Source organism: Venturia canescens, chromosome 1 (assembly GCF_019457755.1).
Source record: "Venturia canescens isolate UGA chromosome 1, ASM1945775v1, whole genome shotgun sequence".
Lineage (NCBI taxonomy): Eukaryota > Metazoa > Arthropoda > Insecta > Hymenoptera > Ichneumonidae > Venturia > Venturia canescens.
Window position 1 is genome coordinate 16,461,019 of NC_057421.1, and position 15,247 is coordinate 16,476,265.

At 34.7% G+C, this 15,247-nt stretch overlaps 1 protein-coding gene across 4 annotated transcripts; it reads left to right on the forward strand.

Moving 5' to 3' along the window:
• The first annotated feature begins 308 nt into the window (after positions 1-308).
• Ask1 (apoptotic signal-regulating kinase 1) lies at positions 309-14,706 on the forward strand. 4 transcript variants are annotated; one of them, XM_043419508.1, is made up of 23 exons: positions 309-685; positions 1,398-1,569; positions 1,857-2,077; positions 2,292-2,486; positions 4,276-4,445; positions 4,538-4,706; positions 4,864-5,163; positions 5,279-5,532; positions 5,755-5,914; positions 5,992-6,345; positions 6,614-6,875; positions 6,970-7,107; positions 7,481-7,647; positions 7,766-8,001; positions 8,184-8,336; positions 9,001-9,096; positions 9,657-9,769; positions 9,863-10,032; positions 10,317-10,581; positions 12,127-12,454; positions 12,880-13,036; positions 13,261-13,337; positions 13,666-14,706. In XM_043419508.1, the coding sequence occupies exons 2-23, from the start codon at positions 1,533-1,535 to the stop codon at positions 13,727-13,729; spliced, it is 4,086 nt and encodes a 1,361-aa protein (XP_043275443.1). In that variant the 5' UTR covers positions 309-685; positions 1,398-1,532; the 3' UTR covers positions 13,730-14,706. The 4 variants fall into 4 exon arrangements, with proteins under 4 accessions (XP_043275443.1, XP_043275447.1, XP_043275436.1 ...); XM_043419501.1 differs by having other exon boundaries at positions 363-685; positions 8,989-9,096; XM_043419512.1 differs by lacking the exon at positions 9,001-9,096 and having other exon boundaries at positions 310-685.
• The last annotated feature ends 541 nt before the right edge of the window (positions 14,707-15,247 follow it).

The following is a 15,247-nucleotide window of genomic DNA, read 5'->3' on the forward strand; positions in this document are numbered from 1 at the left end:
GAAAAATCCGTCGAGTGGACGTTTTTTAAAAATTGAAAAAATCGGCTCTGACGAAATTTTTTATTAAAAACATTCTTTCAGCAAGCTGTTATTTTCTGAACAACTTCTGAATAACGATTTTTCATTGATTAGGCATTTGAAAATTCATATCTCAAAATACATAAAAAAAATTAGCTGATTCCACACCGATTTTTGTTTTTCAATATTCTGAACTAATTTCCTATTCAAATTAATCGGAGGCTGGTAACATATCGTAACTTTTCTACATTACCGACAGAAAGTTTTTACTTGGTTTGCCATCTGTGGAGAAATCGGAGAAACTTTTGGCCGTACGTCTTAATGTGATATTATCCATATCCATTTTGTGTGAGGATGCTTTGTGCTGAAGCAGTGTGCTACGGAATGTGTACGTTCTAGAACGTATTTCCCAGGTTCAGATTGTATTTAATGATATGCTCGGTGTTCGGGTGTTTTTTTTATCATCAGTGAACATTTCGTGAATATCTTTTTTTCAAACTTCAAAATCTAATCAAGGCAAACAATCTTTGATAGTAAAGCTGTTGATTCGGCGAAATAAAATACGAAGTTAACTATATCTCGCGGTTTCATCCAGTACGAGATGTTTCTCCCTCTGCTCTTTCGGAGTAGAATTTTTCTATTCTCGTTGCCTGCACTTAAAATATCTGTGAGTATATTTTGAATGAAAGAAAATTAAATAAAACAGAAAAATACAAAAAGAAACGAGGAAAATTTGGTCTTTTGAAATTGCATAGCAAACAATGTCTCAAAAACTTTTAATGTATCGAAATTTTCGATCGTACTGCGATCAATCATTCAGTCATTACAGCTGGGTATTGTTTATCCAAGTTGTCATTCATCAACTCTCATCATGCCACTTGTATCGTTGATATATCTTTTAATTTTACACGAGGATCTGCACAATGAAACATAAATTTCACATTTTTCTCTTGTCCTATTGAAGAGTTTTTTCCCAACAAAAATATGAAAATATTTTCTGTGATATATTTTATTTTTTGTGTGTCTATTGAGTATGCATCTGCAAAAATATGAAAAAAACTTTGATGAAATTTTTAAAAATCTCTGTATTGAACAAAATTATACAAAATCTCTTGTCAAAATCAACACTAATGTCACCTAGTTTGTTAAGAACAATGAAAAATTCATTTTTTTGCTTTTTGAATATAAAAGTTCGTTACATGGTTTCTGAAGTTCATAGGATTTTTTTCTAAATGTCAAAATATCAAAAAATTATTGTAAAAAATAATTCATACCTGAAAAGTAAAATATCCCATTTATTAATTGTATTAAACAAATAATATTTTTTCATTGAAAGCAAAAACATATGATTGAAATATGCTTTGCTCCTTGTTTTTCAGGTTCATACAACTCCATTGCAATTCCAGAGGCTAAAGAATCAAAATATAATACAGCGTCTATTTTTCCAACGCAGAAATCAGCTGTGAAAGCTTTCACTATAAAATTTGACAATTGGTCAATAAAGCAGCCTAAAAATGCCTTCAACGTGTGGTGATCCTCAGGAAGTATCCGGTGAGGAGATCGTTCTAATAATATTTTTTAGTAAAAAAAAAATTGCTATTCAATTCTTTTCCATTACAAGTACAGAATAACAAATATTTCTATTTTGTTATGGGAAGATTTTTTTCAGTCATCAGATGTTTAACTTTTTTTAATCGATGTTGGAATTTTGCTGGTACAGTCAAGTTCTGAATTTTTACTGCATGTGCTTTCAATTTTACTGCAACTATTAACACGAGAGAAGGAATGCATGTTTTTTGAATTATTGATATTTCATTGCTTGATGTTTTTTTTCATAGCTCTGACAGTGCAGCCTGGATTGGATGGTGTTTCCAGCACCGATAGTGTGGGTACCCACAGTGACGTTTCCGGAAATACAACAATATCTGGTAGGCCTAGAATGGATGTTGCTTGTGTTCTGGACCTTCAACAGCCAGAACATATTGCACAGAGAAAAAGAGCTCTGGAAGAAGTCAAACAAGCTTGCAACTCAGTGAATTCGGATATGCATCACATTCAGGTATGGAATTGTAAAATTTGATGAAAATTCATGGAGAAATAAAATCAACATCATTTTAATGATTCGTTCGCTTTGGTTTCTTGCATCAAAATCATTGAAAATTCAAATATCGAAAACCATGAAAAACAATTAATAGTCAATACTTGATAAATAAATTGAACCAGGAAACTGAATCATTTTATTTGTATGAACATTGAATAATTTGATTTTTCAGTTCGAGAAACTCGATTTCGGTGAGACGAATGTACTGGACACGTTTTACAACGCGGATGTTGCGGTCGTAGATCTGAGTATTCAGCTGCAGCAATCCGCATTGTTTTATCATTTAGGAGTGAGGGAGAGTTTCGGGATGAAAGAAAATATTTTGTTGTACAATGACATGGACAGTGAAGCTACGATCAGGCTTAAGGTGAGCCAGTTTTCCTCGTGGTCTTTTTCTGTAAAAATCTCTCTTTTTACATTTTCCTTAAAATACATCGTTTTCACGAGCATTCGTCTAATTGCAGCTGCAAAATGATCATCGCGTGCTCATAAATAATCCTGGGCTTTGAGACTCGCGAAGGCGCAATGAAGAAATTACAAAGAATATTCACTAACATACGTACGCTTTTTATGTCACTACCAATATGCATATCTATAGTAGAGTGGAAAAAATATGCATGACTGAACATAAATATATCACTGATAAATAGAATTTGCGTGGGTTGCTGTTAATATTTTATATGCTCACAGGGTGTCTGATTTTTCATCGATCAAACAAAGTCAGCCTTTAAGAGAATTTTTCTCTAATCAAAATAGAGTTTCATCTCGAAACATTGTCGTTGATTCCCCAGAAAACGGACTAGCTTTTGGAGAAGTTATTTACAATTATTGGCTGGGTGCAGCAATTCTTCGAAAATGTTTTATTTTTATGGTTACCATATCTTCAAAAGTAGTTTTTATTTTTTGGGTCTCATTCTATATTTGATGGGTTCGGGTAATGAAAAGAAACTTTTGACTATTGTCTCAATTAAAAACCACCATAATTTTGTTACACTAAATTCCTTTTTGTTCTTTAACTTTGTTCAATTCAAGAGTTTTCCGACACCTTGTATATGTTGATGGCCTTGACCATTCATTATATCTGTCACAGACTTCTCGGAGTTGTGGCTTCAATTAAATACGTTATTAATAGATACGAAGCGACATCTTGACCATCCCACTGTTTCGATTGCATCGTAACCTGGGCCGAAACGCTTCTATCAATCCATGACCTATCATTCATCTTCTTGTGCCAAAAAAGAAGCTTTGTTCCTATGCTCGGAAAAGGGAACTTTTCTCTTATATCACGACTGTGCTTTCTAAAAAGTAATTCTTCGTATCCATTCTTAGATCAAATTTTCTGTGTCAATTGGATAAAAATAGTAATTGAAGAAGTGGAATAATTTTGATAAACTGGAAATCCATGAAATTGAACAAACTCGAAGAGTCTCAGAACTCGCGTAGTTTTCACTTTTTTCAATTTTTCGAGTTCAATATTCGCAGCTTTTCTAGCCGGAGAAAAATAAAATGTTTCAAGTAACCAAATTTTTTCCGGCAACAGAAAAAGTTTTAGGAGTTTCTAGTAACTTTTCAACATTGTCGAGGTCCGGAGTCTTCCGGTCTCAACAAATTTCTTTCGGTCCGGTTGTTTATTTGAATTTTATATTTTTATATTCACTTCCTACGTCGTCGTTTTGTAGTTTATGTATCATGATTGTTTTTTTTTCTACTCATCACGTCCGTATGTTTATGTTGAAGAAATTCTTCTTTCATTATTTTTCCGTTGGAGTGATGAATCCTGTTTCATGTTAATGAGTCATGTGTACATATCACTCGGTATTCTGCACGTTATTGCATTCCTTCTAGTCTTCATGTTCTTTAATATATTTTCGCAATCGATGTTGAACGTTGCTCAAGTCAAATGAAAAACGTTTAGTTCATTTTTACTGAAAAGCAGCCAAAATGGTACGAGTGAATTTGGATTCAATCATGCGTTTCAAGATGTTTTTATTTGAGCTTCGTTCTTATTTGAATTTGGAATCTTGTTGAACCGGTCAAATAATATTTGGGTCGAATAATGAGTACAGTTTTTTCCAATTTTGCGTCTCTACATTAGATTTTTGTGTATTTTGATTTATTTTTTCTCAATTTCATCGTGAATTTCGTATTTGTTTCAGTTATCTTGCGGCAGTTACACCTTCGTTTCGTATCGTGTCCTGGACTGTGGCTCTTGCGTCGCAACGAGTCTAGCATCTAGTCGTCTCACCGGTGAAGAAGTTGCTGATCCCAAGCAACAATTAACAATTAGACTGAAACGATTGCTTCAAGATGTTGAAGTTCAATCAAAGTGAGTTTCACGTTGTGGATCTTGGATCGAGGAAAACTCGATGAACTTTACGGCACAGTTGCATTCTTAATATGCTTTTTTTCTTTATTCAGAGCACACATGAAGGAGAAGTTCTTGGCTGATCTGCGAAAAGCTCGTGAAATGTATTCCGGCGAAGAATTGGCCAAAGCTTTGAACAATATGCGCAAACGCTTGGACGATCCGAACGTTCTGTCGGGTGAAGTGATACTCAATGTGTTAATTTCGTTTCGAGAAATTCAAGTGAGTCTCATGAACAAATTTTTTATAAATAAAAAAAGCAAATGTTTGCAGCTTGGGATTTTTGGTATCATTTTTGCTTGTAACGTCAAAATATTTTTTTTTCTTCGATTTTTTGATTTCACTGTATAGAATTAAAAACGGTTCAATTTGATTTCAGGGATATGATGCAATGGTTCAACTCGTTGATGACTTGCGAACGATTCCGAATCACAAGACTTATATAAATACACCTGCGATTCGTTATTTGTATGGTTTTGCCCTGAGTCGACGAAACAAAGAAGGCGATCGAGAAAGAGCGGTTCGCGTGATTGAGAAAGCTCTCGAGAAAAAGGAAAATCATGTGCCTGACATGTTGTGCCTCTGTGGAAGAATTTATAAAGATCAGTTTGTTGAAAGTCGTCACACCGATCAAGAAAGCTTGAAAAATGCAATTTATTGGTATCGAAAGGGTTTCGAGGTGAATAGATTTATTATATCACCATTTATATTGTTTCAAAATTTGTTGTAGAGCTTCATTTTATTTTCACATTATTTTATTTCATCGTCGTTAGTATAAAATTGGATTTTTTCAGGTTCAACCGAACGCTTACGCTGGTGTGAATCTAGCAACTTTGCTCGTAATAGCTGGAAACGAGTTTTCGAAAAGTGAAGAGCTTCAACACATAGGAATGGTTCTAAATAATTTGATTGGCAAAAAGGGTAGTTTGTCGAGTATTAAAGATTATTGGGGCGTTGCCACCTTCTTCGAGATAAGTGTTCTCGCCGAGGATTATTCCAAAGCTATCCAAGCTGCGGAGTGTATGTTTAAACTAAAGCCCCCTAATTGGTGAGCCAAAATTTTAATCTTCACTTTTCAACAATGATACGAATAGTGATCGACTGAATTTGAAGGAGATTCACGATTAGCGACTTTTTATTCTCGAATCATTCATGTGAATAATGATTTACAGAATTGGAAAAAGAAAAGCATTACTTTCTCACTAGGACAAAAAATCTTTTCTTTCCACGTTTATTCATATGTCAAAGATTTTTTGGGTCATTTTTACAGGTACCTCAAATCAACGATTGGCAATATTTCGCTCATCGATAGATTTCGTAAGAAAAATGAAGAAGGCGACGTTTCACCGGAGGAGCAGATTTTCAGTTTTTGGATGGACTTTTTCGTCGAAGCGACAAAGACCGAAGTCGGAGACAGCATAAGGTTTCCGGTGAGTTGAGAGAGATCATTATCGAAGACGGGAATAATTAATTAAAGAGCAAATTTTTAATCAACTTTGTTTTGCAGCTTCTCATTCTAGAACCAACGAAAATATTGATGCCTAGTTACGCAAACGTGAACCTCGGTGCCGAGGAAAAATCTATACAAATATGGAATTTATGTCTGGACAGCATGAAAAACAATTGCAAACAAGTTCACGATTGGCTGTTTGCGGCTAACATGATTCGGAGCGTCAGCCTATACAAACGCGATGAGAGATGCTTGTTTCTTTACGTCCATGAAAACTCTGATGATTTTCAAATGTATTTTCCATCTGCTCAGTACAGACAAAGGTTCTATGATCTTGTCTTGGAAATGACCGCTGATCAGGAAGGCATGGTTGCTGATCTCGACGCCTACATGACCTGTGATCGGATGAAAGTAAGATTTATTTGCGTTCTTTCACTCATTTTTATCAGAGAACAACAGGCGTTGAGTGAAACAAAAACAATTCGAAATGTAACATAAATATTGCGAATCCTCGGAGCTTTTTTCCTGTTTTTTGTTCATCTTATCGAGTATTCATGATTTTTTGAGTATTTGAAGAAAAATCATCGTTCCTAATCTTAAAGGCGAATAATTTATTTCATGAATAACGTTTTTTTCATTCTTCGAACTAATTTATTCAAAATTATGTTTTACGTTTCAGGTTGAGTACGAATTGGACGATCAAAACAAACGCATTGTCTTGGGGAAAGGTACATACGGAGTGGTTTACGCCGCTCGCGATTTGAACACTCAAGTAAGAATCGCTGCAAAAGAAATTCGCGAGCGTAATTTGGGGGACGTGCAACCGTTGCACGAGGAAATAAAATTGCACAGTCAACTGCGACACAGAAATATCGTGCAGTATTTAGGCTCCATAAGTGAGGGAGGATTTTTCAAGATTTATATGGAGCAAGTTCCGGGAGGTACGAAAAGGAATAAAACATCAATTTTCTAATCGATATGTTCGCAACGCCCCTAAAATGATAACTGCAAATTCAATGCTATTTTTTTATTCAGGCAGTTTGTCGGCATTGCTGCGATCGAAATGGGGCCCGCTCAAAGAAAGCGAGTCGACGATATCGTTTTATACAAAACAAATATTGGAGGGACTCAAATATCTCCACGATCAAAAAATTGTTCACCGAGATATAAAAGGTAAAACATCTATTATCACATTGTGATCAAAGGATTTAATCCGGAGGCTTTACACCAGACTCACAAATGACCTCAATTTTTCTTCATGGAAAGCTGTTCGTGGCATTTAAAAAAAATTAAAAACAAATTGGAAGTAACGCTTTATTTAATTAAATCGCATTATCATGAATGAAGGAGATTTTATAGTGAAAAGAATATTGCGGTTTTTTTAAATACCCGATTGAAAGGTTTAATCTTCGAAAAATGTGTCTTTTGGGAATGTACGGTTGAATAATTTTCACAGTTCTTCAAAAGAGAATCTTGCTCTCTAAAGCTCGTTTGCACGAATTTCTACTCTTAAATGCAATTCTACCGCTAATCTATTGTCAAACAGGTGACAATGTATTGGTAAATACGTACAGCGGTGTCGTCAAAATATCAGATTTCGGAATGTCAAAAAGGTTGGCTGGTTTGTGTCCGAGTACCGAGACTTTTACAGGAACGTTGCAATACATGGCGCCGGAAGTTATCGACAAGGGGCAGCGCGGTTACGGAGCGCCGGTAAATTTGATTTAAATATTATTCCAACAGAATTCCCACGGCGAAATGTTATTCAAAGATTTTGTGGGATACGCTTCGTTTCATGGATCCAGTGAATTAATATGACTACGTTTGATAGGCTGACATTTGGTCACTGGGATGCACGATAGTCGAAATGGCAACCGGAAAACCGCCATTCATAGAGCTCGGCTCTCCTGAAGCTGCAGTCTTTAAAGTGGGCTATTACAAAATTCATCCGGAGATTCCAGCAGAAATGTCTGAAAGAGCGAAAAATTTCATCCTTCGATGTTTCGAGCCAAATCCAGACATCAGAGCAACCGCCTCGGAATTATTAGAAGATCCGTTTCTCACCGAGTTAGTATTACTAATTCTACGATTTATCAATGTTTTTATGAGTATCGAGGGTCTCTATCCGACCATTAAAACATTGAAATTTATTTTATTTTTAACATGTTCCGGGTTATGCTGTCAATGAATTTTCTTTGTTTTTATGTTATTTTGAATTAAAGTTTGTTCATTTTTTTATTTTTCTGCAGAAAAAAGAAAAGTTCGAGACTCGCAGCACCACCCGATTTCAGTCGAAGTATATCAGTACCAGCTGATAGGGCTCTTGGAAAATTCGACAAAACTAATAACAATCACATCGTCACATCGACAACCGCGATGCAAACTTCACAATCTGACGATAGGTGAATAGTCCGTTTTTCGTTCAACAGATTCGAACGGATATTTGGTGTTCAGTATTTTTCTGAAAGGCGCTTCATTTTAAATCGGACATTTATTCAAAATAGCTTCAAATCGATCACCATTTAAAGAATAAGTGCTGGCTCAGCTTTACTATTTTAGTATTTCGATGCTTGGAAATAATGGCTTTGAAATTGCGCTAAACTAGCTTATTCGCATAGCAAAATTCAAAAGTTTTGTTGCTGCTGAATGCATTTTTTTGGTGCAGGACTCTCGGATAACGCAATTTTCAGATTGAACGCTTACACTCTTTTTCACTTCTAAATTTTATTCCCCTCTTTTACGACAAGTTCGAAACAGAAATGGGACTTCTCGTAACGATTATTTTTTAAACAACGACGAAAATATTTCGAATATGTTTTCAATTGCAAATCTAACTTTTATCAAGTCAGACCGCTTTAGAGCAATGCGAAGCCTGCAACAACACCAAATTCACCATTATCATTTACTGCCATAATATATTTATTACATTTCGTTGCCATGGTACAAAATTTTGTCGACAAATAGCTCGAAAAATATCGCTGTGCATGTATTGGTCGATTGTACTCATGAAATCATCGCTGGCCAATATCCGTATTAATTGTATAACGCTAAAAGTGTGGTGTGTAGCGGAACTATGACGAAATCGAGTCCGCTGCGAGAGCGAAGTCCGGCCCATCTTCTGTCACCCATCAGTATGCCTACCGCCTCTTTGTCTTTCAACAGGTACGGTAACATACAGTAGAAGTATGCAATCGCTTCACATTAGGTAGAAAATTAATTTTTCAAGTCGCTTATTAATTTAATGAGCTCATAAAACCCATTAAAAAAGTGGAGTTTGAATTTGTTTTGTTCTTCGAGTGTCGTTTGTCACCTGTCTTTGCATTTGAGTATTGTATTTTATCGATAAAAAAATAAACAACGAATTGTGGTAAATTTTAGCTTTTTGTTTACTGAAAGTTGGTTAAAATGAAACATGACAATAGCATTGTTAAAGAGTTTTTTTTGGAGCTTCGTGAATTTTCGATTGATTCGGTCGGTTTGATTGATTTTATTGGACTACGTTTGAAAAATTTGGAACTTTGGTTTATGCAGCGTAAAAATGATTAAAGAGCGGTGAATGGTAACGTCGTTTCCAATGATTTTTGACAATGATATTGTTTTGTTTGACATTTTGACATTTTGCTTAACCGGTTCGTGAGCTTATAGAGTTCGGCTGTTTGTGAGAAAAATTGACGTATGTCGTTTGTTCTGTACAAATAAATAAAGAAATTTATTTCTGATAGTACGATCGGTAGCACACCGTCGATCGAGACGAGCGAATCCGACACAGCAGGCGCGTCGATGACTCGAAGAAGTTCCTCCGGGGGATTATTGTCTCCTGAAGTAGAATTAACAGGTGAGCAAAGTGTTGATCGTTGGAAAGTAAATGACAATTAAATAGTTCCTGCATCGATGATATTTTCTTACCAATGGACTTCCAACGCTCCAGGCCAAACGGGACAAAAAACGGGGGAGGAACAGGAAGGTTTTTACCTTTTGAAAAAAGATAGTCAACGTCGAATGACACTCACTAGAGTTTTGAGCCAAGATGAGACGACCATTTGCGAAGTATGGATGCGAAATATTCTTCAGGATGTTGGCCACACGGTTCTTCAAATGGTAATCTCAGTACATTAGCATAAACGGTAAAATGGTGGGATGCACTCAACATTATTCATGATTATTCATGAATATAAACGAATATTTAAAAAAGGGATAACTCAATTTGCGTTCAAACTTTTACAATGTGATATGCAATGAAAAATCTCTTATAAAAGATTCAAAATAATATTGAAAATTTAATACTCGATTAAAAAAATCCATATTTCCCTAAAATGATAATATTTTTTAATAACATGAAATTGTTTGAAATTTTCGACTAACGGAATCAATAACCCTTACAGAACCATTTGGAATTACTGATGCGAAGCTTGCGAGATTATATTTCTGAGCAGCATCAGGATGTCATAACGACAGCCGTGAGAACGCTCAAGGAGGAATTGGATTTCGATTCCACTGCGATAAATCATTTGCATCTCGCTATATATCTCTTCCAAACGGCGGTTAATGAGGTGCTCAGGAGACACAGTATAAAACCTCATTGGATGTTCGCATTGGACAATCTAGTCAGAAACGCTGTTCAGGCTGCGATTACAGTACTTTCTCCAGGTGATTTTTTAGCTGCATCTTTTAAGAAATGACACTCAGTTCAATTCTTTATTGTTTTGTACGATTTTTTCATGTATTTCTAGATTTGACGATACATTTTTTAATATTTCCCAATCATTGTAGTATGTACAATCGTGACGCTTTCAATATTTATTGCACTGATAAAATCAGTCGTTGATTAAAAGAAACAGAGTTATCTCTTTTTTATTGGTAAACATCTAGTGGCGTTTCCATTGTTTATCGATGACGCTCGATCTCCTTGAAAAAAATAATTTCCACCCATGGGAAATTTCTCGCAAATGGATCACTTTGAAGCTGGAAATGAATAAGAAAATTAGTTTAATACCATGGAGGATATTTGAAACTTACTAATATTTAAATGTTAATCAACTTTAAAAAACTAAAAAATAAAAATTTCATACTTTAATCAAAATTTTTTACAATATTCATGGTTTCAAAAACAAACACTAATAAATACATTTGATTTTCTATTAATTAAAATTCATCGAGTCCCTGCTGAAATTGTAATGGAATGTTCGAATTTTTCGTCGATTCAATAGAAATAATAATTAAACGATTATTTTGCATTCCACGACCAGCAGCAATACTAAATAAAATTTTGCTATATGAATTGGACTTTTCTGTAATGGAATGGGAAGAAAAAAGTTTTTTGGAGAGTACTTTTTTAGGACAAAATTGAACGTTGTAAATCTCTTGGCTATATCGTTAGTTTCGAGTGTCTGTCATGGCACGAAGCAGCTCATACGTATTAACGAGGTATCGCGTGATAGTGAAAGAATCTCTTTCGTCATGCGTAAGCGGGCAATACGTGCTGTGTGAATCAAGTTGTACCACCATATGTGCAGATTAAGAATCTTAACGTGTCAACGCTAAAAATATCTCGAGGGAAATCTTCATCACCAACAATAAGGGAACAGCTCGAGAACTCGATATGATTCTCAGTAACCAGGTTGTCTCACTCGATACTCTTCATTTTCTTGGAGTATTTTTGGGCTAAGGCTATACGCGAAAATTAAAAATATTTTGAACGACAATTTTTTGGTGAATTTGTCTCTACCATAATTTTAGTTCTTTTTGAAGAATTTTCCATTGCGATTTATATTCATTTTTATCTATTTCTATTCGATTGTTTCATGGAGGGCCACACATTTGCGCAGAAAAATGATGTGATATTCGTGAATAATCCCAAGAGAGATAAAATAGTTGATGATAATGATTGGAAGATAAATAGAGATGTGGGACACAAATTCAGATCGCCTGTTTCTAAAAATTGCGTGAATTTTTAATTGATAGGGATTCCATCGATTTTTCATCTAAATAGAATAAACAGGAAACTTTTGTTTCCGTTTGAAACGATCAGTAAATGAATTGAGTCAACTCCACTTTTATTGAACATTGTTGTGAGAGAGTTGTAATAAAAATAGGAATTTGTGTTTGATCAGTAAATGTCCTCGTTTATAATGTATTTCAATATATTTATATTTCGGAATAAAATTGGCTACATTCCAATTAATGTGATTTCAGAGCTCGGTGCAAATTTGATGGGCCACGAGAGAGTTCAACCAACGGGAGAAGGCGTTGAGGAAGAATCGACATCTGGTGTGTCGACTGTGAATTCAGTAAAATCTCAAAAAATTGTTGATTCAATCGACAACAAATATTGGCGAGAATACAGAGATCAGATGGGCGTGTTGAAGTTGGAAAATATGAGACTGCTTCAAGAACTGTTGGAATGTCAAAAAACGTATCAGACGATGTTGCATCAAGCTCTGGAAGAACAAAAAGCACAAATTGGAACTCTTACACAACTGTGTGAGAATATGAATCGAAGATTCACGAGACAGGAATCTGGGTGAGCAAAATTACGGCTATTTTGCTGCGTTTATTGAAATACAAAGTATACAAAATTTTTCTTCACTCTGAAGAACGATAAAAAAAAAATATTCAAAGGAGTACTGATCATTTTTTTCTGTTTTTGAGAACGAAGAATAAAAATTCCTATACAATCTAACAATTATTTTACAATTTACAAACCTGAGAATTCAATGTTCGTCAGTTCTTATGTATACTGGAGTAAAATTGAAAAAAATTGATTATTTTTCGCCTATTCAATGATTTTATGGCAAAAAATATGAAATTTTTCATTAAAATGAAATCAATAATTAATTTGTACTCTTGAGTAATTGAATATATTTATTGTTAGAACTTTTCGGTGTTATCTATTCACCAGGTGTATACTATCAATAGCTCAAAACTATAAAATAAATATTTTTTCAGATATCATTCTTCCATCAAAGATCGTAGTGCAGAGACACTTTTGCTACCTAATATACCACAAATAAGCGTGACTGATCACAATACGTCATCGAATCCGGACTCCAGGCTCGTAGAATGGCTCGAAGGACTCGGGATTGATGAAAACTCGATTCAAAGGGTAAGAGTCGGCTTTTGACCATTCTCCTGATATGAGAAAGATTCCTGAATTTAAATGTCTCGACTAAGAGCAATAAGAATTCGACGCGCATTTTCCATTGTCCAAAATTAGAGACCCTTGTCATTTTGATCCCAGTTTAAGATCAAGGAAAAAAGTCTTTTCCGTTCGATTGATCTGATTTTTCTGTTGTATCTAATGTATGAATTAATATTTTGTTCTAACAGTTTGTTTACGAGGAATACACTCTAGAGGACGTACTGTTTCATGTGTCTCGTGATGATTTACGAAGGCTCAATTTACGGTGAGAATGATAGTACATTTAAAAAGCGACTAACTTGGATAAATGACTTGGCAAATTATTTACTTGCTTGAATTATTGCGACGACGAAGAAAAATCGTTACTCCAAGAGAAATTTTGGTTTAAAAAAGTGAAATTGTAGAAGGCAACAACTTTACTGAGTCCATTCCTCACTTCCAATTGACGGTGCAAGTGCATTTTTATCAAAAAACTAACACAAATTGAATAAGAATAATGTTCGAAAGCACGTAGAAACGTTCACATGGATTATTCTGTATCTTCGAAGAATAGTTTGACTATTAACAATTTATTTCATTTGTTTTCTCTCCAGTGGCGGAGTGGAATTGAGAATTTGGCTGGCTGTCAGGCTGCACCGAAAGGACAATGATCTGTGACCCGAGCTTCGTAGTATAAAAATTTGTACAGTATATGAATAATTTAAAAGGAATAAGCATGCAAAAAACGCACAAACAATCGTTACTAACTCTTAGCTGAGAGGAAAGAGTTTGCAATTTTTTAATGAACTCTCACGTACGTAATATTATGAGAAAAAACGTTTTTGATCCATCATGGTATTTTTCTTCCGACAATTATACCAATTCTCCAGTGCCTTAAAGACTAAACTATTTGCATATATAATTATATATAAATCATCACGTTACTACGTAATATCGTTACTGCGCTTTTTTCACAAAATTTTCGCTGCCCACAATCCAAAGAATTTTTTTGATTGTTTGGAGCTATACGTAACATACATGAAGATTTTTTCTCTCATACGTACGCGTAACAAATCGATGAATTTTTGTCTTCCTGCTGCATAACCGTTGCGAGTATTCCACTTGGAGAGTATTGTACATAAAAAAACTTTCGTAAGAGAAATAAAAAATGAGCAGTATTGGTTCATGCTCCTCAATTTGACGTTATTTTTGTTAGATGAATCTGATGTCTCCGAAACAAAAGCCTTTCCAAAACTATGATAGAAGCTGAACGAGATGACAATGTAATTCCGAATTTTGTAAAATTTCCAAACTCCTCAATCTGACGATGAAGCAATGGATTTTTTCTGAGTTGAACTATAAAAATGTTAATTGGAAATATTGAAAGCTGGTTTCATGTGCGGAAAAAAACGCTCAGAAATCTGAATGAAGAATCTCCGAGTGTTCCTAGGAAGAGCAATATTGAGGTTTAAATCGAAATTCTTAGAATGTTCAAATTCATTGAGATTTCAAATAAATATTGGAAAATATTCAGAATATATTTTTTCTCAAGTTTACGAAAAATTAGCTTCCCGATTCGAAACCATAATTCACGTTGAAATTGGCGAAACTATTGTTACAAGGAAAATAAAAAAGCTTGTCCGTCAAACGAAAAAGTTGTTATTTTTACCATCGCGAAAAGTTCGGAATTGCGCTTTTTATATTCTTCGTTTTTCATATGAATAATTTTCAAACTAAGTATTTCTACAAATAATTTTCTCGAATTTTTCAACGTATTAAACCGACCGGAGTCGACACTGGGAAACGATGATATTGCGTAAAAAGACAATGATTTATGGATACGAGGAAACGAATGAAGCAAAAAAGTTGTTCGACTGCTCGTCACGTAACATTTTCAATGACTCACTCGTGTAAGTGAGGCTTTTAGGTCGAAAGTTATCAGGATCTACGTACGTCGAGAGTGCGATCGTCAGACAATAAACAATAATGTTAATCATGTGTCAAGTAGTTCAGCACTTGAAGTCCACAATCATTGTTTGGGTGTCTGTTTTCCCGTGTGCAATATTTCATGCGCAATGTCTTCTGTAAATTTATATTATGCGTCCGATTTAAATTTTCTTCAATCATTCAATTTCATTGTTATATTTTAACTTGTACACTTTGTTACGATGAAATCAATAATCCAGTGCTGTATTC

Bases quoted from the DNA above. Each gene is read 5' to 3' on its own strand.
- Ask1 (XM_043419501.1), top strand. From the start codon at position 1,533: ATGCCTTCAACGTGTGGTGATCCTCAGGAAGTATCCG. The intron at 2,487-4,275 runs GTGAGCCAGTTT...TATTTGTTTCAG, and splicing joins AAGCTACGATCAGGCTTAAG to TTATCTTGCGGCAGTTACAC. The intron at 7,648-7,765 runs GTAAATTTGATT...TACGTTTGATAG, and splicing joins AGCGCGGTTACGGAGCGCCG to GCTGACATTTGGTCACTGGG.